At 53.8% G+C, this 24,026-nt stretch overlaps 1 protein-coding gene across 1 annotated transcript in view; it reads left to right on the top strand.

The window, feature by feature from the left end:
• The first annotated feature begins 2,721 nt into the window (after positions 1-2,721).
• Positions 2,722-24,026, top strand: part of Cep104 (centrosomal protein 104) — a 37,493-nt gene continuing 16,188 nt past the window's right edge. Inside the window, exons 1-13 of the mRNA XM_051171320.1 lie at positions 2,722-3,019; positions 5,013-5,186; positions 5,433-5,571; positions 7,350-7,412; positions 7,852-7,937; positions 10,259-10,427; positions 10,703-10,861; positions 11,961-12,173; positions 13,531-13,728; positions 15,595-15,762; positions 16,197-16,370; positions 19,012-19,188; positions 20,941-21,147. Coding sequence (XP_051027277.1) covers positions 2,907-3,019; positions 5,013-5,186; positions 5,433-5,571; positions 7,350-7,412; positions 7,852-7,937; positions 10,259-10,427; positions 10,703-10,861; positions 11,961-12,173; positions 13,531-13,728; positions 15,595-15,762; positions 16,197-16,370; positions 19,012-19,188; positions 20,941-21,147 — 2,040 coding nt within the window. The 5' untranslated portion in view covers positions 2,722-2,906. The remainder of the gene's footprint in view (positions 3,020-5,012; positions 5,187-5,432; positions 5,572-7,349; positions 7,413-7,851; positions 7,938-10,258; positions 10,428-10,702; positions 10,862-11,960; positions 12,174-13,530; positions 13,729-15,594; positions 15,763-16,196; positions 16,371-19,011; positions 19,189-20,940; positions 21,148-24,026) is intronic.

Here is a 24,026-nt window from a genome sequence, read left to right on the forward strand (position 1 = left end):
AAATCATTACTTAATCTTGTAACATTTACGTTTTCTTGAAAAGAAAACTGGAAACATTTCATTTCCTTGTAACAAAATGTTTGGAAGTCGCTGCCTTGAGTTTGGACTTAGGGCTGGAAAGATGGCTTTAAAGCCTAGGCTCACAGCCAAAAATATAAGAGTTTGGGCTTAGTTACTATTTGTAAATAAGGCTAGGGTAAGTGTCACCTGACAACTGCTGGCTGTGGCTGCCCTAGGGGCAGCTGCAACGCCACCCACCTGTAGTGACCAGCTAGTCACCCAGCACTGCACAGATCCAGAAGCCTGTGTGGTGGGTTTTGTGTAAAGCCAAGGAGGAGGAGGTGGAAGGTCTCCTGCAGAGTAAGAGAATGAAAATTAATGTCTTTGCGGATGTGGGGATTTGAGGCCTGGCGCTTTGCTTTTATTAGAGATACCCTTGTATCTGCCTTCAACATTCTGTCTGTAATTCTCTGTGCACCACAGAGGGTGCTGGTTAAAACAGAGACTCACACCCAGATGAGCACAACTGTTCTCAAGGTAGACAGGCCTGCTTTTTCCTCCTCCTCCTCCTCCTCCTCCTCCTCCTCCTCCTCCTCCTTCTTCCAATCTCACTATGTAGCTCCAGACCTACTTACATAGACCATGCTGATCTCAAACTCACAAGAAAACTTCCTTCCAAGTGCTGGGATTAAAGGTGTGTGATGCCACCCCTGGCTTAGGCCAGCCTCTTGAAGATGACCAAAGGATTGGAGAAGTCAGAACCAAGGGTGTACCTGTAAGTGCTGGTAAAAGTTGGCTCTTCTCTACAATTCAAGCCATAGCCAGACAAAATACCCAAGATGCTGAGGCAGGAGGATCACTGTGAGTTTAAAGCCAGTCTAGATGACATACCAAGTTCTAGGCCAATCAGGGCTAAATATGAGACTCTTGTCTCATAAACAAAAACAAAAGGTCAAAGGAGAAACATGTTACATCACCCTGCTCTGCTTATGTACTGCTCAGGATTATTTTCTGGGTCTGCTGTGACGTGACAGCCATGAGAAACTCGGTGTAGGAGCTTTAACAGTGACTCACCGTTCTAAGTAATAATTTGGACATCCACCAGCTAACACCAGGCAGACATTGATTCTTGAAGTGGTCCTCCCCAGAGCTGGTGAAGGTGAGAGGAAAGATCTGGATTACACACCAAGCATGTTCACACGAGCAGGGTTCCTGTGAGCTAGTTTGGCAGTGACACCCTACAGAGTATATGTCAGTGATGCATCTTATGCCAAGAGACTTCCAGAGGGCTTCTTTGTCCTGTGTTAGGAGGAGTGTCTTTTCTTATGGTGATTTACTTCGCCACCAGTTGGCTTGCTGAGCAGGTATTTGATTGGCATGTACTGAGAAATGACCATGAAGCCATAAGCATTTTAGGTCACACTGAGGGCCCACATGTTGCCCTCTGGCAGTGCTGCTGCCCAAGGTTAGCTCTGCTTGGCCAGAGCCTCCTCAGCAGCCCCAGACTCTAGTGCTAGGAGTCTCTGTTGTGGCCTCTGGACAGGCCTGGGATTGAGTGGTACAGGTTCCTTCTGGGCAACACACGGCTGTCCCCGTTCGTGAACCTCGCTGTGCATGGGTGTGGAATTCACGGACTGTCCAAGCCTAGGAAAGTGCCAGCAGGCCCCAGCGGAGCCACTAGAGAGAAGCGCACTCTGCAGGGTGCCAAGCAGCAATACTGATGGTGAGCTAGGATACAGGTCAGTTCCCTGAAACAAATCCAACCGAAAGATCCACTCAGCCAGCGTTTCCTCCTCAGGCTCCCTGGGCTGGGCCATGTGTCCCCTCAGCTTGGCAGCCTGGCTTCCAGCTGACTGTGTTGGAACAGGCAGTGCTGCTCTTCCTTCACTTGCACTGGGAGCGCCGCTGCTAGAAACTCTAGGTTCAGGGGGAAACTGACAACTATTTGTCCGGGTCGAGGAGGGGGGGATACTGCCTAGTGGGCATCGCTGGGAGGTTTTCCACACACTCTCAGGATCTGGGAGCCAGCGGATGATCCTGGTCCGGCTTGTTCTCAGGTAGCACTTTAAAATGTCCTGAGTCAGGCTCTCAGCCCAGCTGTGCTCACTTCTGCCCCGGTTCACCTGGACGAACTGCTTTCCTTAGGGCTGCAAGGTGACACAGGCAGTTACTGCTGTGCTAACAGGCTGCTCCTCCACACCCATTACCAGCTGGAAGTTTCCTCATGATGCAGAGAGATACTTTGTACCCTACTGAAAGCTTTGGTTTTGCCCTGAGGGTATTACAAACCAGATGGCTGAGACCTTCAGACCCAGAGGGCTGTTACCAAGGACAAGCGTCCCTGAGGCGTGGGATCTTCTGCCTTTTCTAGCTTCCCATGGTCCCAGTGTCTGGCAGTGTGTGGCATCTACCCTTTGTGTGTCTGTGCCTCCTCTTCTTGTGTGTGTTTATGGGAGTGTGGTGTGTGTGTGTGTGTACATGTATGTGTGTGCACAAGTGTGTGCATTCATGCGCATGTGTGGTTCTGGAGATGAAGTCTTAGTCTTCTTATGTACACCAGCCACTTTGGATTCCCCCCAAGTAAGGTGATATTAATTTATCACATCTGCGGAGACCCCAGTAAGGTCACATTCACCTGCAGCAAAGCCTGCGTCTGTTCATCAGTAAGAACGCAATGTTCAGACTTTTGGGAACATCAAAATAACTTAAATGGTACATTAAATAGAATTAGGACGTCCATTTTAAAAAATTAGTAAGTTCTGTAGACAAACTAGCCTTTTGAGAGTGGTGGACAATCCTGAGTGTGTGTGGCTTACCCTGTACGGCATGAGCTAACCTACATCTGACCTAGTTAAATCCCTCCACAGCACTCTTTCCTGCTCTTCTGAACAGCCCATGTGTGCACGATGCCCCACAAGATCAGATTTGTAGTGGTCAGCTCCTCTGGACATGAAGATGGCTTCAGTGCCCGGGAACTGATGATCCACGCTCCGACTGTCAGTGGGTGGAGGTCACCAAAGTAAGGCTGGACTGAGGGGCAGGGCCGGGAGCATGTCGCTGAGTCTGAATGCATGGCACGGTTTACAGCTCATGATCTGAAAACATGAAATGCATGTCTAGTCAGCTTCATAGTATACTTCAGTGAAAACTAAATTAAATCATTACAATTCAAGTGCATTTTCCTCTTGGAGTTTCTGAAGGGACCCATCGAGCGGGACCCCTCCCCTCTGCCTGAGCCTGAGGGGCTGGAGAGCCAAAACAGGTGGGTTAGAGCAGCGTTTGTTGAGGCTGCAGGTGCTGAGCTTCCTGTCACACACACCTCCCAGGAATGCTATAGCCTACACCTATAAGCCCAGGTGCCTCTGGCAAGGCCAGGGCAGGCCCGCACCCCCCAGCCGCACCCCTTTTCTCCCAAGCTCAGTGATCTCCTGCCTCCCTCCAGCTGCGCAGGGTGATTCTTGCACTCCCTCTTCTGCATTTCCCTCTGCAGAGGGCTTCAGCATCAGCCATGTCTGCCCTGCAACTCCATGAAGGAGTTAAATAGACATACAGGGCTTCCTTTGGATCGGCAACTATGCAAATCACACTACAAGGTACTTTGGTCATGGTGTTTCTTCAAGGTCATAGCTATATTCATTTTAGTAGCATGCTTCCAGAGGACACAAAGGGCAGGGTATGTACCCTGGCCAGGAGGCAAGGGAAGCAGCACCAGAATGGACAAGGTGTCCTGTCACTGTGGGCTACAGAATGCACGCTCAGGGTGCTGGTGAGGATGGGCATGGGTGGTACTCAGGGGAGGGGGGAAGTTCCTGCCATGTCTTCCTCTGGGCCTTCGGATCCAGACTTAGACTCTTCAGAGCAAGAGATTCGAGCAGAGTGTGGCATGTGCTGATGGCTCGAGATGAGTTCTTTATATTTATTGTATGTTGTGTCCATGCATGTGACACTGCATGCTTGTTGAGGTCAGAGGTCAGTTGTGAGACCCATTTTTTCTTATCACCCTGCGGGTCCTAGTGTCAAGCTCACCTTCATCCCCTGAGCCGTTTTTATTCAGAGCAATATGCCCCTGGCAGTGTGTGAGGATGGGAAGCTTGGGGTGTGGCTCAGTGGGAGACAGAGGGTCAGTGATTGGAGAACCTGATGTGTTAGTGGTGCCAGGCTAGCTCTGCCCCACCCAGGCTGGGGGAGGTGGTTCCTCTCTTGAAGAGCCCCACAGGCGCCTCAGCCAGCTATGGGTTTTCTGATCCTGGCCAGAGTGCCAGCACACACACACACTCGTGAGTGCATGCACAGTTCACCAGGCACAGCAATGTTGGTGCTTGTGAAGGGAGGGGCCTTTCTGACCACCCATCCTTCAGAGCTGCTTGTCCACGTGCCACAGTGCCTGCCAGCTAATGTACTGCTGAGTCGTGGCCATGCCTTGCTGTGTGGGTTCCTTACTGATGGAAGTGGTGCCCTAGCCAAGTCTTACTTGGAGTTCCTGCAGTCTGTAGGTCCTAAGCCAAGTTAGAGGCTTCACCTCAGCCTGCCCTGGAGCACTGAGCACACCCAAGGTCGCCTCCTACATGTTGACAGCAGGTGTTTTCTTAAGTCCTTGGGCTCCTGCGGGGCCCCTGGCTCTGCCTAGCCTGCTCGTGTAGCCTCATAAGAATGGCTTGTTAGTCCTATCATCTTGAAGTCCCACAGGAGCCATTAGTCTTAACAGCCTGAGGTTAGGTCTGCAGGTGGCCAGCAGGGCCAGTCACCTTTGGGTCCAGCCTTTAAAAGGGAGGAAGCTACAGTCTTCTGATCGGGTGCAGGCTACCCCACACCCAGTGTGCTGCACCTCACACCCCACACCCAGCGTGCTGCACCTCACACCTCACACCTCACACCCAGCGAGCGTGCGCACCTCACACCTCACACCTCACACCCAACGAGCCGCACCTCACACCCCACACCCAGCGTGCCGCACCTCACACTGCCCTGCCTGGCAGCATCGCTCAGAAGCCCAGAAGTGTGTTTGCTTTCAGGTTCTGCCAGTTCCCACAGGAGATTGTTCTCCAGATGGTGGAGAGGTGTCGGATAAGGAAGCTGCAGCTGCTTGCGCACCAATACATGATCTCCAGCAAGGTGGAGTTCTACATCAGTGAGAGCCTGCCCGAGTACTTGGTGCCCTACCAAGCAGAGCGCTTCCGCAGGCTGGGGTAAGAGAGAAGCTCAGAGTACACAGTGTGACACGCTCAGGATGGCTCTATGCACACACCTGGGGTTTCATATGCCTAACTTCTGTGGGGCTCAGCATGGCTGCTCCTCCGGTGGAGAGCTTCTCTCAAGGCGTTAGTGGGAGCCCGACCCTGGGAGGGCCCTAGGTTTTCATTTTAGGCCCTGTGCGGCTCGGTGGGAACAGGATGGCTTTGTCAACAGTACTTGAGTTGTGGCTTTCCTTTCAGCTACGTCTCTCTCTGTGATAATGAAAAGACAGGCTGCAAAGCCCGGGAACTCAAGTCTGTCTATGTGGATGCCGTGGGGCAGTTTCTTAAACTGATTTTTCACCAAAACCATGCCAACAAGTACAACATACATAATCAGGTAAGACTTGTGTGTGTGCTTGAGATTGCGCCGACACCATGGCAACGCCCTGCCCTCTATACCCTGTGGCTCCAGGCTCTGTGAGAGGACTGTCAGGGCGCTCTCACAAGAGTGGCTGCTGTTCTCTGAAGCCAGGCTCTCCCCTGTGTCAACTCTGGGCACCTGGTCACAGGGTGCACAAGAGCCTCTGTGACTGTACCAGACTTAGGTAAAAAGAGTGTGAAAAGGTTCCTGGAGGTTTTGTGTCGTGTGTGTGGTAGCTTGACTGTTCCCTCTTCCTGTTTACACTTGCTGAAGCGCGCGTGACTGGCAGGCTGTTGTTTTGGCAGTGCGATCCAGACGGGCTGTGCCCGTGGGAGCTGGCTTGCCAGTGGGCAGCCCCGCAGCAGGCCCCACACCAGCTGCTGAGGCAACACTGCCGCCCTTGCCTTCTTTAATGAATGAGCTGGAATCAGGGCTGGGATGTAGCTCAGTGATAGACTGCTTGCCCAGCATGCTCCAAGCCTAGTTCAATCCCCAAGACCCTTCCAACCCTGAAGAAGGAAATCAAGTATGTCAAAAGCCATCTTGTGTGCACACATTCATACCTCTCACTGCCTGTCCAACAACATTGACTCTAGCAGGCAAATGACTTACGAGGCACCATGTGTGCACACATTCACACCTCTCGCTGCCTGTCCATCAACATTGACTCTAGCAGGCAAATGGCTTACGAGGCACCACCACATCACGAGCTGCATCGGGGCACGGCCTCATGGGAAACTGGAGAGATCCTGACATTGTTGTCTCCTCCCACCCCGTCTGTGTGTGTCCACCAGTAGGAACTTGTTGCAGTTAATGTTTATTATTAGCCCTATAATTATCATTACAACTGTATTTTCTAACCCGCTAGCAATCAATGAAACACAGACACCTGTTATATTTAAAATAGCCTTAGTTAACCTGGGGCAGGGCAGATATTAATCCCCTAAACTACCTCCCATATGGGGGCAGGTATCCCATACCCTGCCCCAATCACATGCCATCTGCTTCTAATAATTAGCTGAGCTCCCTCCCATCCATAATCCCAAATATTTGTTAATGCTCTTCATCTGGGCCAAACTCTCCATCCACGCCAGCCATGTGCTTCTCCTCCACCTATGGCGCCGGCCCCTGACTTTTCTTCCTCCACCGCTCTCCTCCCAAAAGCCCAGGAGCCTTAGCCGTGCCTTTCCCATTTGTCCTGCCCACGTGTGTTGGCTTTTTAGTGGTCAAACAGGAACACAGTTTTAGACAAGGTTGCAAACCTTTTGGGGTATGTGAGTCCGCTCATTTGGGCAGCAACCAGACCAGACCCCAGTGGGAACTGGTTACAAACTTGGGCCGCAATGGTGGGTGGGAAAGCAGCTTCTCCACCAGGTGAGAGGTGAGAATCAGCACCCGCGTCAGTTAGCGTTCCTTCCTTCTTACGGACAAACGTGGGTCTGGGCTTCTGATCACTCTTCCCTGAGTGCACAAACGTGGGTCTGGGCTTCTGATCACTCTTCCCTGAGTGCTGGCTGCTTGGGAGACTCGGTTAAAGCTCTAGGTTAGCAGTTATTGGCAGACGCCTGCGACCCGTGGCCACTTGTGAGCATTAGGGCACTGTTTCTGTTCGCCTGTGGCACATCGCAGTTCTCTACCTTAGCGTGACGTCGCGGTCAGTGCCCGGGGAGTCCAGCATGCTGTCTGGTAGCTAAAGGGCTTGAGGCACCTCAGACATTTCATAATTAATTTCTGCTGGTTTAACTATTTCTTAGGTGGCTTTGGTTGCAATAAATATCATTGGAGACCCTGCAGATTTTGGAGATGAAAACAATATTGTAAGTATGAAAGTTTCACTCCTAAAGAAATAAAAATCATTTCTGTGAGAAGGGGCATCATTTTATTCTCACATCAATTCAGGAAGCCTCATACAGCGAGTGGGTGACTGCCAGATAATTTAGCAGCCGTTTTCTTCAAGAATTTTAGCTGACAGCCGGGTGCAGTGGCACACGCCTATAATCCCAGCACTAGGAGGCAGAGGCAGGTGGATCTCTGTGAGTTCAAGGCCAGCCTGGTCTACAAAGTGAGTCTAGGACAGCCAAGGCTACATAAGAGAAACCCTGTCTCAAAAAACCACAAAAAGAATTTTAGCTGCTCATCCAGAAGACTGGGGCCACCGAGTCTTGTTTGCACCCCCTCTATTAAACAGTTGTAAAATTAAGACGCATTTTGTCTTTTTATTCCCTGAGAGTCTAAGAAGGTATTTTGTTCCCGAAGACCTCTAGGGAGAAGCTGATTGACCATTACCTGGGCCACAGTCCCCACAATCCTGAGGACCCGGCCCTAGAAGGAACTTTTGCTGGGTAAGACCCCCACCCCTGGCATTCATCATCTGGCAGCAGGTGGCTTGGGTTCCACCCAGGCCCCGCTTGCTCCTGGAGGAGGACAGACAAGCCTCAGGATGAGAGGCGCCGTTTCTACCTCAAGAGTGGCTTAGAATACACAGGGTGAGGTATGCGCTCTAGGCGAGGTTGCTGGCCTCACTAGGGGAGGTAGAAATTGAGTTTTCTTTCCACTGGGTGTTAGTTACGATTAGCTCTTTTAGAATGGGACTGCTATTCCAAAGGACTGTGGTGACACCACAGTGTTACAGCCCCATGGTTAAGCGGCTGTACCAAGTACCGCAGAGGGTGTGGGCAGACACCTGAAACCAATTGGAAGGCAGGTCCAGTGAGATGCAGGCCCAGTGGGTGCTTCACCGGTAGTCAGCACCAAGCTAACGGCCATGGAGTGGGCTTCAGCAGCTGCCAAAACAGATCCACCAGCACTGCCTGACTAGCAGTCAAGCCCCAGAATAAATGATGAATTTCCAAAGGCTGTGGTGGAGGCGTGGTACAAGCACAAGAGAGACAGAGACAGAGACACAGCGAGAGTATATTTCCTGAATCAGAGAATTTATAGACCTTGGGCAGTGGGCGGGGTTTGAGGGTGAATGCGTCTGATTCACGGGGCTAGAGGTGCCAGGATACTTGATTTACACGTGGAGGTGCAGCGCCTCATTTACACGTGGTAGCATATGGTCCCGTCACAGGAAGGAGAACACAGTTCTTAGTTATCCTATGGGTGGGGGAAGAATTTCCAGATATGATTAAAGGTCATTTGCTGAAGGCTAAGATCTCCTTAGCAGAGGGTGGGGTATTTCCAGGGGTCCCCAGAGGTTTGCTGAACAGGTTCTGGGGGGATTGGAGGGGGGAAGGTCGGGCCTGTAATCTTCCCTGCTGGCTATGCGATGCTCCCTAGGGGATCTGGGTGTCCCCAGATCAGGCAAGGAGAGAACCCCACTGAGAAAGGAAGTCCATTGTTGTGGACTGAGCTTAGCTGGCCATCAGGAAACACTGGACTCCACCTTACAAAGCGGGTTCCACACTCCCCCATTCCTTTGCCAGATAACTCCGTTAGTGCCTCAGACAGCCCAGAGGGTTGCCCATGCCAGGTCAGGCAAGGCGTGTGTCAGGTGAGAGCGGATAAGGCGCTGGTTGGGTGGCCTTGTGTCTGTGCAAAGATTAATGTGTATCTTGCACACCTACGCTGCTGCCGTTCAGAGATGCTTCAGTTCTGTGTGTTCAGCTGTTAGCAGAGGCCCCTGAGGACAGTGGTGCACTTGTCCAGCAAGCCTCAGCTCCCAGGCCTTGCTTCACGGAGCCAGGTGTGCCCTCACCTGTACTGGGCAGCTCCTTCCTGGTGGCCACACCTTGGTCTCTGCCCTCCATGAAGCCTGAGTCTATGAAGTAGCTACGGCACACAGTTGCGTGCTCCAGCAGGGCTCCCCTCTTCAGTGCTGGGCGGCCGTGCTGGTCCCCAGGATTTTGTGAAAGCAGAGGGTTGTGAGAAACCTGTGTGAGTGTCAGTGCTAAAATTCATTGTGTGGGAACCTGGCTTGACTATGGGTTCTGCATGAGAGTGGGTGTGTCCCTGCCCTAGAAATTCTGGTGGTGGTACCATGGAACGTTTGGGTTTGAGTTAGGGTTTGGGGGAGTTGAGGTTTGCAGAAATATCTGTGTTGGCTTCTGGAGCATCATAGAAAACTGATGTATGTAGACTTAAAGCATGGTGTCGAGAGTTAATGTGCGCTGTCAGCCTCACGTTGCCGAATGGAAGGGTTCAGAGCTGCCACAGCTGGCTGGGGGCAAAGGGCCTGATTAGAGGGTGCAGAGGGGCAGAAAGGAACCTGGGGGTTTTTATACCATGCCCAAGTCCCATTTGAGCTTATTATTATTCAAGTTTTCCAACTAAATTCTTTGTAACTAATAATATTTACATGAACTTTACCCAAGTCACAGCTTGTATGTGGCGCATTGCATGCAGCCTCCCCTGAGGCTGTGTGGCATCTGACACTCCCCTGGGGCTGTGTGGCGTGCGCAGGCATGTACTGTTGCTGCACGCTGTAGCCCCAGAAGAAGGCATTCACTGCTGTACTGTGAGACGTAAGAATGCCAGTGGTGATGCCGGCAGCTCATGGATGCTGAGTGTGCCTGAGGCGTGGCCTGACGTGCTTCTCAGTGAGGCACCAGGACCCTGAGTAGCCTGCCTGGCGACCATGTGAACAGGGCTGGGACCTTTCTTACTGTCTGTTCAGCATGAGCTCTTGGCGCTCCCAACATGAAAGTGTCGCCTCTCTCCTTAGGAGATCTGACTATATCTCGCCACTGGACGACTTGGCGTTTGACATGTACCAAGACCCCGAAGTTGCCCAGATCATCCGCAGGCTGGATGAGCGGAAACGGGAAGCTGTCAAGAAGGAGCGCTATGACCATGCAAAGAAGCTGAAGCAAGCAATCGCTGACTTACAGAAGGTACAGCTTCCGAGACCCTCCCTCATCCGCCCAGGCTGCTCTCCTCCCACCACCCCAGGAGAGAGAGGGTCCTAAAGCCTGAGAAACACACAAGGAGCTGGCATCCCTGGCAGTAGGGTGGGGGTCAAGGAGCACCTTGAAGGTGAAAATGTGGGGCTGGAGGTGGAGGCGTACTGCTCCTTTGGGCTGGCTTGACCTGTGTGGGGCTCCAGAGCACAGATCCCGTCCACCCACACTTGTCCAATGAGAGCAGACGCCCATGGTGTGTGCTGCAGGTCGGTGAGCGCCTAGGGCGCTATGAGGTGGAGAAGCGCTGTGCAGTGGAGAAAGAAGACTACGATCTGGCCAAGGAAAAGAAACAGCAGATGGCACGCTACCGCGCCCAGGTGTACGAACAGCTGGAACTGCATGGCCTCCTGCAGGGCGAGCCAGAGGTCAGAATGGGCCCTGGGGAGAGCAAAGGGCTAATCAGAGTTGAGCTCAGGTATTGTGAGTACGTGGGCTAAAGCAGGTCCTCCATGCCATGTGCAGTCAACAGGTAGAGTTCACACAGAGGAGGAGGAGCCCAGGGTCAGAGAGATCAAGGCATTGCCACTCACCAGGAGCTCCTCCAGACTGTCTCCATATTGTATGGGCTGTGGTGCCTGCACCACACGCCTTTGGGTGTGAAACATCCTGGAATAGTGTGAGTGGGTAGAGACAGATTTCTAGCACAACACTCTGTCCCTAATGTTACAGTTAATCCAGGCAGGCAGATGATGGCCACATGGCAGGTGAGGGAGGAGGCTCCGTGCTGAGTGCAGGTGAGGGAGGGGGCTCAGTGCAGGTGGGGGGGGGGGATGCGTCTGTGCTGAGTGCAGGTGAGGGAGGGGGCTCAGTGCAGGTGGGGGGGGGATGCGTCTGTGCTGAGTGCAGGTGAGGGAGGGGCCTCCGTGCTCAGTGCAGGTGCGGGCGGGGGCTCCGTGCTCAGTGCAGGTGAAGGAGGGGCCTCCGTGCTGAGTGCAGGTGAGGGAGGAGGCTCCGTGCTGAGTGCAGGTGAGGGAGGGGGCTCCGTGCTGAGTGCAGGCTTCCAATTTTCACAGCCCCACTGTCTAGCGACCAGTCCCAGGCTGGTGCTGATGGGATGTGTACCTCTGCTTTCCTGCCAAAGTGAGCAGCGAAGCATGGCATCTGGGGCAGACCCTGCTTGTCTGCTCTGCCTGTTTGCATTGTGCAGAATCATTTGGCCAGCTGTGAACTGGGGCCCATGTCCCCTGCCTGCACCTGTGCTTCTAGCACAGCTATGTTTGTGAAACACGCACAAACACCCATCCTCAGGCTGAGTCAGGCACATGGGCCTGCTCTGTAGTCTGCACTGTAACTGTGGCAGATACAGGTGAGGGGATGCCGTGGTCCTGGGACATGGAGTGGGCCATTGTGCTCTCATGAGCTTTTCATACTTCTTTTGGCATGCTGGGGTTCCTCTCTCAACACAGCCTTCCTTCAGTCAGATGATCTGAGGTACTCATGGCTCTTTGTCCCATCTTTCCTCAGGTGCAGAGGCCTTTCGCTTTGCCCCTCCAGCCCCTTGGGTCTCCCAGCAGTCCTCAACACTGGAAGGCAGTGTCCTCACTCCCACGCACAGAAGAGCTGGTAGCAGAAGACACATTTGCTGGTCCAGTCCTGCAGGAAAAGCCCTTGGCATCTTCTCAGCATTTGGCAGTGGGCCAGTCCCCGCCTGCCGCAGGCCCTGCCCCAAGGAGTCATGTAAGTGATCCACTGCAGTGTGACAGTTCTCAACAGCATCCTGAGGGCCTGGGTTGTCCTGGGTACTAATCTCAAAGCACAGCACATGCCTTCCTCAGGAGGGAGCTGAAGCCCTGGCCGGCCCACCCTCGTACCCGACCACACACACACACACACCCCCCAGGCCTGCCCCGTCAGACCCATCTTTTGAGCCCCTGGTTTCTCTGGAAGAAGATATGCTTCAAGCATCGCTGAAAGGAGTAAGAGAGTACGTGCAGATGTTCTCAAGAGCCGAGGCAGGACTGCTGCCAGTGCAGCTTGGACTGCGTAGCAAGTCCCAGGACATCCAGGCTATAGAGAGACCCTGCCCCAAAATCAGCGGGTGAATCCCCTCTGCGTGCTTTCCAGGCAGCCCCTGAGTCATGTCCATGGTCCTCATGTCTTTAGAGCAGCGCTGTAACAGGAAACCCAAGCGACAGCTGGGCACACAGTAGGCCCTGTGGCTTCGGGGTGGTTTCGACTCCCCAGCTCCTTGTCTTCCTAGACTGTCTACTGTCACAGGAGGGAGTACTGACAAGGCTTCTCATGTCGGCCACACAGGCCAGCCTCTGACACAGCAGCAAAGGAGATGCCTGCCTGTGTGGCCGGCCCCACCAGGCCTCTCAGAGCAGTCAGTGTACAACAGAGGGGCCTGTGCGCATGTGTCAGCTTAGGGTAGCACTGCCTCTGTGCCTAGTGCTCGTGTTGTCTCAGAGTTTCACACTTTGATTTCAAACTTTTAGAAACTTACTCTCACAGGTGTGCACTCACCTTGCTGCCTTAGTGAGCGTCAGAGGAGTTGTCACCATGCGTCTGTGCCCAGTCAGGAGTGCTGCCTCTCTGCTCTCACTGCTGTGCCTTTGTCTGACTGGACAGGGCTATGAGGACAGAAGGTGAGTCCTCAGCTGTGTGGGCACCACAGGCACTGCCTGGTGACTTAGGTGCCGGAGCCTGAGGACTGGGATGGCAGCTGCCTCACCAAGGAGCAGCGCAGAGGAAGCTTGTTACAGACCGCCTCCCTGGGAGGTGCTGTGTTCTGAGGCCTCCAGATAGTGAGCATCTCTGTTGCACTGTGTAGTGTGGTAAAAGAATGTGAGCTAGCTAGTCTGAAGAGCAGCGGATGACCTCTCGGCTGTGTGAGCCGAACTGAAAGGGCTGCAGCTTTGGACAGGAGTTGAGAGCTTCATCTGACGTTTCCAGTTATTCTAGTCTAGTCTGCTGCTGCTCGCACTCAGCAGAGACAGCCCGTGAGACTTCTCCCTGTAGCCCATTGGGCTGTGGAGGAGACGTCCTGGCAGAACAGCCACCCACAGCGCTGTGCGCCTCTGCTTGCCTGCAGGTGGAGGTCCTGCCCTATGATGAACGGCCTCTTCCTGTTGCTCGAAAGCAGCTGGGGGAAGCATGTGCAGAGCCAGAAGTGAGAGAGGCCGACAGCAGTGATGTCCGGAGGCGGGGCGGCTCAGGAGAGCCAGAGCCCTTGACCGAGAAGGCCTTGAGAGAAGCCAGCTCTGCCATCGACATCTTAGGCGAAGCCTTGGTAAAAAAGGAAAACCAAGTTATGCACACAGTGGCGTGCACGTGTGCGTGTACACAAACACCACAGAGAGGAAGAAGGGGAAACAGCTGCACACAGTGGCGTGCACGTGTGCGTGTGCACACAACACCACAGAGAGAAAGAAGGGGAAACAGCTACACACAGTGGCGTGCACGTGTGCGTGTACACACAACACCACAGAGAGAAAGAAGGGAAACAGCTGCACACAGTGGCGTGCACGTGTGCGTGTGCACACAAACACCACAGAGAGGAAGAAGGGGAAACAGCTGCACACAGTGGCGTGCACGTGTGCGTGTGCACACAACAGCACAGAGAGGAAGAAGGGGAAACAGCTGCACACAGTGGCGTGCACGTGTGCGTGTACACACAACACCACAGAGAGAAAGAAGGGAAACAGCTGCACACAGTGGCGTGCACGTGTGCGTGTGCACACAAACACCACAGAGAGGAAGAAGGGGAAACAGCTACACACAGTGGCGTGCACGTGTGCGTGTGCACACAACAGCACAGAGAGGAAGAAGGGGAAACAGCTGCACACAGTGGCGTGCATGTGTGCATGTGCACACAACACCACAGAGAGAAAGAAGGGAAACAGCTGCACACAGTGGCGTGCACGTGTGCGTGTGCACACAACAGCACAGAGAGGAAGAAGGGGAAACAGCTACACACAGTGGCGTGCACGTGTGCGTGTGCACACAACAGCACAGAGAGGAAGAAGGGGAAACAGCTACACACAGTGGCGTGTGCGTGTGCACACAACAGCACAGAGAGGAAGAAGGGGAAACAGCTACACACAGTGGCGTGCACGTGTGCGTGTGCACACAACAGCACAGAGAGGAAGAAGGGGAAACAGCTACACACAGTGGCGTGCACGTGTGCGTGTGCACACAACAGCACAGAGAGGAAGAAGGGGAAACAGCTACACACAGTGGCGTGCACGTGTGCGTGTGCACACAACAGCACAGAGAGGAAGAAGGGGAAACAGCTACACACAGTGGCGTGCATGTGTGCATGTGCACACAACACCACAGAGAGAAAGAAGGGGAAACAGCTACACACAGTGGCGTGCACGTGTGCGTGTACACAGACACCACAGAGAGAAAGAAGGGAAACAGCTGCACACAGTGGCGTGCACGTGTGCGTGTACACACAACACCACAGAGAGAAAAGAAGGGAAACAGCTGCACACAGTGGCGTGCACGTGTGCGTGTACACAGACACCACAGAGAGAAAGAAGGGAAACAGCTGCACACAGTGGCGTGCATGTGTGCATGTGCACACAAACACCACAGAGAGAAAGAAGGGAAACAGCTACACACAGTGGCGTGCACGTGTGCGTGTACACACAACACCACAGAGAGAAAGAAGGGAAACAGCTGCACACAGTGGCGTGCACGTGTGCGTGTGCACACAACACCACAGAGAGAAAGAAGGGAAACAGCTGCACACAGTGGCGTGCACGTGTGCGTGTACACACAACACCACAGAGAAAGAAGGGAAAACAGCTGCACGTTTTTAAGAATTGTTTAACCTGTGTGTCTGTCGGTGTCTCTGAGTGTGTGTTTATATGTATGGGTCTGTGTGTCTGTGTCTGCACGTCTGTGTGTTTGTATGTGTGTCTGTCTGTGTGCATGTTACACATCCTGCCATTCACGTGTGGAGGTCAGCTTGCAGGAGCCTGCAGTCCTTTTGTCACTTCTCAGTTTCCCATTAGCACAGCTCTACCTCTCACTCAGCAGAGGCCTCCCTACTAGAAAAGAGCCTTATGTGCAAGATGGCAGTGTGGGGCAGCTGTGGTGCTGGGCAGGGTGCCTCCTGAAGTAAGGCAGGACCACTGTTTCCTGGCAGGTGGCTGGGGCCTATTCCAAGATGTGGTCCTGCCGAGAAGATGCGCTGCTGGCCTTGTACAAGAAGCTGATGGAGATGCCTGTTGAGACCCAGAAGGAAGATTTGAAAAACATACTCAGAGCTTCTGTCTTTCTTATCAGAAGAGCCATAAAGGATATCGTGACCTCAGTAAGTCCCTCAGCCTGCTGTTCCCAGGTCACGGCCAGGAATGAGGTTTCTCCAGATCCAGGGTAACTGACAGGAGGGAAATGCCAAACTGCCAGGGGGCTTCCCCAGCTCTGCACTGCCTCTTGAGCTCCCAGCTTCCTCAGCACAGAGGCCGAGTCTCCACAAACAGCATTCGGCTGTCCTTTTCATGAGCCGTGAGGGCTGGGAGTCGTTCATTTTTGTAGCTCTGAGGGTGGGTGCAGCTCAGGAGTGGCAAGCTGGCATCACATGGTCAAGAGTGTCGGGTGGTGAGGGAGCTTATGTGACCTTGTGACCTGCAGTGAGAACGGCAGCTGGAAGCAGCTTGTGCCGCAGTGTCCACACACTGGTTGCTGACGTCCTGTTTCCTCTTGAACTCCACCACAGGCGCTGATCTCTTACCTCATTTTCTTCAGGTCTTTCAGGCCTCACTGAAATTGCTGAAAATGATAATTACACAGTATATTCCCAAGCACAAGCTAAGCAAACTCGAAACGACGCACTGTGTAGAAAGAACCGTTCCCCTTCTGCTCACCAGAACCGGGGACTCCTCTGCCCGCCTCCGTGTCATGGCTTTGAATTTCATCCAGGTATGAGCGTCCCTCGTCTTCCTGTAGCTGTCTGACTCCGCCTGGCAGGGTGAGGCACCTGCACTGTGCTCCCTAGTGCAGGCTGGGATGAGCTTTCTCTAGACATGAGAGGCTCATTCTGTGGAGATGGATGGAATTGGACTCACTGTGTATTCCAGGCTGGCTCCTTCAGACTCAGTGACCTTCCTTCCTGCCTTGGCTTTCCCAGTGCTCACATTGCAGGCATGATCCCACACCCAGCTTACTGGAGATAAAGATAATGAATGTACAAAGCTAGGGAGATGGCTCAGCAGTTTAACTCCTCGTTAAAGTCCCTAGAGCCTACATGATACCAGGTGGGCATGGTGGCTTGCCTCAATCCCAACCTTGGAAAGCAGAGATAGGATCTATGCAGCAAGCTGCCTGGCAAGTCTAGCCAGCTTGGCAGTCACGGGACTGATTAAGAGACCCTGCCTCAAAATAAGGTGGAAGAGCTATAGAGAAAGATTCCCTGAAATCACCTCAGGCCTCAACATGCATGGACACACGCATGCACACCATTCACATGAACAAAATAAAGGACTGCAAAAGGCTTAGTGAGTAAAGGTGCCACCAAGCCTGGCAACCTGACCTGAGTTCAGTGCTGAGATGGACCCACAGGGTTGAAGGAGAAAGCCCAGCAAACCGTCTCCCACTCTGTAGTGTGCTCATACCCACACATATGCACAGGCAGAATAAACAGTGTCATCACCCAGAGGACTGTTAACACAGGAAGAAAGGAATAAGCACACTGCTGTTACAGTGTGTTTCCATTCCTTCCCCAGATGTGCTTACTGTGGACTGCGTGTGTGTGAAAAATGAGCACAGTCTGTGAAATCCTGTGGCAATACCTTTGGCTTGATTTAAGTTAGCTGATGACAAGCACATGTACTTCAGGAAGCGTGGGTTTGGGTTGGTTTGTTTGTCTTGTTTAATCACTTTACAGCCTGATACCAGCCCTTCCCCCTCTACTCCTTTTTAGAGAAGGGGAGCCTCTCAGGGGTACCAACCTTTTTTTCTTACTATGGGACAGGCTGTCATGTAACCAGGGCTCACCTAGAACTTTCTGTGTCACCAAGGATGGCCTTGAACTAGACACAGTGTTCCCGCCTTGGCCTCCCAAGTACAGGATTACAGGTGTGCACCGCCCAGCTGACTTTGGGACCCTTAAGTGAAGCTTCATATCTGGACTTGAGAAAATCTAAGAATTCCTTTTAAATTGAAGCAAAGTTTTGTGTGTATATACATCTGTCTTAGAGCTTTTTTCTTTTTTGGGGGAAGGGGTTTGGTTTTTTGTTTTGTTTGGTTTTGGTTTTTCGAGACATGGTCTCTGTGTGTGGCCTTGGCTGTCCTGGACTCTCTTTGTAGACCAGGCTGGCCTTGAACTCACAGAGATCCTCCTGCCTCTGCTTCCCGAGTGCTGGGATTACAAGCGTGTGCCACCACACCTGGCTCCGCTTTTGTTATTTCTTAGCATGTGAAGAATCTTAAGACCTGGTTTTATTAAGAAATTTAATGTTTAGGAAAAAAACAAACGTGGAAAAAATAAGTAAACAGCAGAAGTGAGTAAGTTGGTTTAGTCCTGTTTTTCTTAAGAGCCAGGTCTCTCTGTGTCACCCAGGCCACCTGCTGCTGGTCACAAGTGATCCTCCCACCACAGCAGAGCTGCCAGCTCACGTTGGTGGTTTAACCATATAGCCATGCTACCCTTGACTCGTAATCCCTGACCTCAGCCTCTCCTGTGCGGGGCTCCCAGGGTGCGGCTCCCTCTATCTGAGGTAATCTTGTGCAGACATTACCAGTAAGGCTGGAGAGACAGCTCGGTAAAGAGCAATTGCTGCTCTTTCAGAGGACTGCAATTGGGCTCCCAGCTCCCGTGTGTGGGTTCTCACGTCCTCCTGTGAGGCCAGCTCCACATGACCCAACAGCCTCTTCCAGCCTCCACGGATACCTGCTCTCACGTGGCATACACACACAGACACACTCACACATTAAAAACAATAAGCTTTCAAAGACCCCAGGTTAACTGGCCTTGAGCCTCCATGCTCAGGCCCCCCTGTTTCAGGAAGCTGCTGTCGTGACCGCTGAAGGCCGCGTTTACCATGCCTTGTCCTTGGAATCTGAGCTGTCACTCATGGGCCCACGTACAAAGAGAGCTTGTTAGGCACAGTGAACATGCCGTGTAGTTCAAGGAGGCCCAGGCTACATAGCGAGACCCTCACCCAACAACAGAAGCAGTGGGCGGCACTTGTGCTCTTCCCCTCTGTTCACCAGTGATCCGCTCGACCAGAGAGTTGTTGACACTCGGTGCTAAAATTTAGCTCTAAGACGTCCTTCCAGATGTTAAATTCAGAAAAAGGTTTGCTGATGTTAAGAAATGCCAAGAACAGGTTTTCACTGTTCTCTGTAAAGTTCTGTTGATTTCTTGTGCCTCAGGTAGGTAGTGCGACTCTAGTTGTTTCCCAGAATCCCCAGCTCCCATTCAAACTCTCCTGCAGCTTGTCATTGTCCCTTTATGTCCCACTCTGTTCCCGTCGTTGTTCAGAGAGACAGTCTGCTACACTGCACTAAGTGACCTCCAGCTTCTACCTGTAAAGTTAACAAATCATGGTGCGTTTTCTAGGAAATGGCCTTGTTTAAGGAGGTGAAGTCCCTGCAGCTCGTTCCGTCTTACTTGGTGCAGCCACTGAAGGCCAACGCCTCCGTTCACCTGGCAGTGAGCCAGGCGGACCTCCTGGCCCGGCTGCTGAGAGACCTGGGCACGGGGGGCTCAGGTTTCACCGTGGACAGTGTGATGAAGGTGAGCCGCCTCACGTGGCACGACGCTGGCCCCGTGCCACAGTTCAGAGCAGAGCTGTCTAATCCGTGTCTGAGCGTGTAGAGTGCACAGGGCATTCTCCACAGTGAGGAGCAGGTCATGAGGGTCACTCTTCAGGGAGCTGACTGAGTGCTCACCTGGCAAGCACAAAGCCCAACTTCAGTCTCAACACTGCATACAGCAGGCTGTGCACTCCTGTAATCCCAGGTTCAATCTCAACACTGCATACAGCAGGCTGTACACGCCTGTAATCCCACAACACTGCATACAGCAGGCTGTGCATGCCTGTGATCCCAGGACTCAGGACGTAAATGCAGGAGAATCAGGAGTCAGGGTTATCCCTGGCTAAATAGTAAGTTTGAGGCCAGCCTAGGCTATATGAGATGCTGTCTCAAAAAAAAACTGGAAAAGAAAAATTTCTTTGCCTAAGAATACATGATGCCTACCCTGGTCTCCTGCCTAGACCGCTGCCAGACACTTTGAAGGCATCCATTGTTTCGTGGCTGAGCTCCGGAGCCCATGGTAGAGGGCCCCGTGGGTGTGGGGCCAAGTCTGAAGTGAAGCAAACACCCGTGGGACAGCTGCCATCACATGGGCTTCATTTGCTGACACAAAGGAAAGGAAGAGAGGGTTACTGGAGACTTGAGGAATGCGGGGTGGGACCACGGGAGGCTCAGGGGAAGGTGGACCAGAGGCTCTGGTGTGAGAGAACAACGTCACCAGGAGGTGAGGGCCTGACGATGACCGCAAACAGCCAGGTGTGGGGTAGGACCCAAGAGTGGGGCTCGGAATGAGCCCTTCAGAAGTGTGGGAGCCGGAAGCCTAGGTCCCAGTGACACTGGGGAGGCATTGACCTCTGACATGGCAATGCCAGCCTGACAGCCACACAGCTAAGGTGAGAGAGCTCAGGGTCACACAAGCATGTTGCTGAGCACCGGCGGAGCAGAAGGCAGGGAACTGTTTACAGCAGCTATGCACAGGGCTCTTGTTGATGTGGAGGTGCACGTTGCCTTTCTTTGTGTGTTTGTGTGTGCATATGTGCATGCTGCAGTGTGAGAATAACACGCAAGTCTCTCCTTCCTCCATGGCCCCAAGGCTAGAACTCAGGCAGGCAATAAAGCTGGGGACCACTACTAGCTGAGCCATCGCCCAGTGTTTTTAGTGGTATGTACAATTACAGTGCTAGGGACCACATAAGGAAGTTAGGTGCTGTCAACACCAGCTGCACCCACACCCCCCCCCCCCAGCATGCTGCTCATGATGCTAACACAGTAACCCTGCAGAGACACCAGCTGCAGAATGAGAGCCTGCGGGCAGCAGCACACACCAGCTGCAGGAGCATGCGTACCTCCAGGCAGGGACAGAAACAGCCTGGGACACAGGCAGAGGGCACAAGAGAGCCAGTGTTCTGTCCCTTACAAACAAAGATCATCAAGAGCCTTGGCACACTGTCACCCTACCTGACCTAGGTTTGCCATGATCCCCTATATATATGAAGTCGTTCATAATAGGGAGTTTGTGGATGGGTGTGAATTAAGGAATGCTTCATAGCACTCTAATGGAAAGAGAAAAGTGCGCGTGCCAGGACATTGAAGAGAACTGCTGTGGCGCCTCTGCTTGTCTCCTCCCTGCCTCCCTTTGTTTGCCAAATCTTTGCAGTGTCCCTAGGTCACTTTTGTGCTGTGAGAAGTTAACTCTGTTGTTCGGCAGCAGCAATGAGACTTTTCTTTGCAGTTTGCAGTGAGCGCCCTGGGGCACCGGGCGTACGAGGTGCGAGAGACAGCCGTCAGGATCATCCTGGACATGTACAAGCAGCACCCTGCACCCACCCTGGACCACCTTCCTCCAGACGACAGCAGCACGCGCAGGGACCTCCTCTACAAAGCCATCTTTGAGGGGTTTGCTAAGATAGATGGCAAGCCAACTGAGGCTGAGGTCACGGTGAGTTGGCCTCATGAATTGATGAAGCTGCAGGCTGTGTTTAGGGAAGTGAGCTGGAGCACACAGCTGCCTCATACCCGCAGTCTCAGCATGGGAGGTGGAGCTGAGAGCACTGCTGTGAAACTGGCCAGACTGAGCTAGAAGGAGGGGAAGAAAAGGGAAGAAGGGAAAATACAGTGCGACTTGAGGCGTGAACAAACGGCTGATTCTTTTCTGAAGGACCCATGTGGAGAGGCAGGCTGTGATGGAGAAGGACCCCATGTGGAGAGGCAGGCTGTGATGGGAAGGACCCTCATGTGGAGAGGCAGGCTGTGATGGGAAGGACCCCATGTGGAGAGGCAGGCTGTGATGGGAAGGACCCCATGTGGAGAGGCAGGCTGTGATGGGGAAGGACCCCATGTGGAGAGGCAGGCTGTGATGGGAAGGACCCCATGTGGATAGGCAGCTGTGATGGGAAGGACCCTATGTGGAGAGGCAGGCTGTGATGAGAAGGACCCTCATGTGGAGAGGCAGGCTGTGATGGGAAGGACCCCATGTGGAGAGGCAGGCTGTGATGGGAAGGACCCCATGTGGAGAGGCATGCTGTGATGGGAAGGACCCCATGTGGAGAGGCAGGCTGTGATGAGAAGGACCCTCATGTGGAGAGGCAGGCTGTGATGGGAAGGACCCCATGTGGAGAGGCAGGCTGTGATGGGAAGGACCCCATGTGGAGAGGCAGGCTGTGATGGGGAAGGACCCATGTGGAGAGGCAGGCTGTGATGGGAAGGACCCCATGTGGATAGGCAGGCTGTGATGGGAAGGACCCCATGTGGAGAGGCAGGCTGTGATGGGAAGGACGCCATGTGGAGAGGCAGGCTGTGATGGGAAGGACCCATGTGGAGAGGCAGGCTGTGATGGGAAGGACCCCATGTGGAGAGGCAGGCTGTGATGGGGGAGGACCCCATGTGGAGAGGCAGGCTGTGATGGGAAGGACCCCCATGTGGAGAGGCAGGCTGTGATGGGAAGGACGCCATGTGGAGAGGCAGGCTGTGATGGGAAGGACCCCATGTGGAGAGGCAGGCTGTGATGGGAAGGACCCCATGTGGAGAGGCAGGCTGTGATGGGGAAGGACCCCCATGTGGAGAGGCAGGCTGTGATGGGAAGGACCCCCATGTGGAGAGGCAGGCTGTGATGGGAAGGACCCCATGTGGAGAGGCAGGCTGTGATGGGAAGGACCCCATGTGGAGAAGCAGGCTGTGATGGGAAGGACCCATGTGGAGAGGCATGCTGTGATGGGAAGGACCCCATGTGGAGAGGCAGGCTGTGATGGGGAAGGACCCCATGTGGATAGGCAGGCTGTGATGGGAAGGACCCCATGTGGAGAGGCAGGCTGTGATGGGGAAGGACCCCATGTGGAGAGGCAGGCTGTGATGGGAAGGACCCCATGTGGATAGGCAGCTGTGATGGGAAGGACCCTATGTGGAGAGGCAGGCTGTGATGAGAAGGACCCTCATGTGGAGAGGCAGGCTGTGATGGGAAGGACCCCATGTGGAGAGGCAGGCTGTGATGGGAAGGACCCCATGTGGAGAGGCATGCTGTGATGGGAAGGACCCCATGTGGAGAGGCAGGCTGTGATGAGAAGGACCCTCATGTGGAGAGGCAGGCTGTGATGGGAAGGACCCCATGTGGAGAGGCAGGCTGTGATGGGAAGGACCCCATGTGGAGAGGCAGGCTGTGATGGGGAAGGACCCATGTGGAGAGGCAGGCTGTGATGGGAAGGACCCCATGTGGATAGGCAGGCTGTGATGGGAAGGACCCCATGTGGAGAGGCAGGCTGTGATGGGAAGGACGCCATGTGGAGAGGCAGGCTGTGATGGGAAGGACCCATGTGGAGAGGCAGGCTGTGATGGGAAGGACCCCATGTGGAGAGGCAGGCTGTGATGGGGGAGGACCCCATGTGGAGAGGCAGGCTGTGATGGGAAGGACCCCCATGTGGAGAGGCAGGCTGTGATGGGAAGGACGCCATGTGGAGAGGCAGGCTGTGATGGGAAGGACCCCATGTGGAGAGGCAGGCTGTGATGGGAAGGACCCCATGTGGAGAGGCAGGCTGTGATGGGAAGGACCCCATGTGGAGAGGCAGGCTGTGATGGGGAAGGACCCATGTGGAGAGGCAGGCTGTGATGGGAAGGACCCCATGTGGAGAGGCAGGCTGTGATGGGAAGGACCCCATGTGGAGAAGCAGGCTGTGATGGGAAGGACCCATGTGGAGAGGCATGCTGTGATGGGAAGGACCCCATGTGGAGAGGCAGGCTGTGATGGGAAGGACGCCATGTGGAGAGGCAGGCTGTGATGGGAAGGACCCTCATGTGGAGAAGCAGGCTGTGATGGGGAAGGACCCCATGTGGAGAGGCAGGCTGTGATGGGAAGGACGCCATGTGGAGAGGCAGGCTGTGATGGGAAGGACGCCATGTGGAGAGGCAGGCTGTGATGGGGAAGGACCCATGTGGAGAGGCAGGCTGTGATGGGGAAGGACCCATGTGGAGAGGCAGGCTGTGATGGGAAGGACCCATGTGGAGAGGCAGGCTGTGATGGGGAAGGACCCCCATGTGGAGAGGCAGGCTGTGATGGGAAGGACCCCATGTGGAGAGGCAGGCTGTGATGGGGAAGGACCCCCATGTGGAGAGGCAGGCTGTGATGGGAAGGACGCCATGTGGAGAGGCAGGCTGTGATGGGAAGGACCCCCATGTGGAGAGGCAGGCTGTGATGGGAAGGACCCCCATGTGGAGAGGCAGGCTGTGATGGGAAGGACCCCATTTGGAGAGGCAGGCTGTGATGGGAAGTACCCCCATGTGGAGAGGCAGGCTGTGATGGGAAGGACCCCCATGTGGAGAGGCAGGCTG

This window comes from Acomys russatus, chromosome 29 (genome assembly GCF_903995435.1).
Source record: "Acomys russatus chromosome 29, mAcoRus1.1, whole genome shotgun sequence".
Lineage (NCBI taxonomy): Eukaryota > Metazoa > Chordata > Mammalia > Rodentia > Muridae > Acomys > Acomys russatus.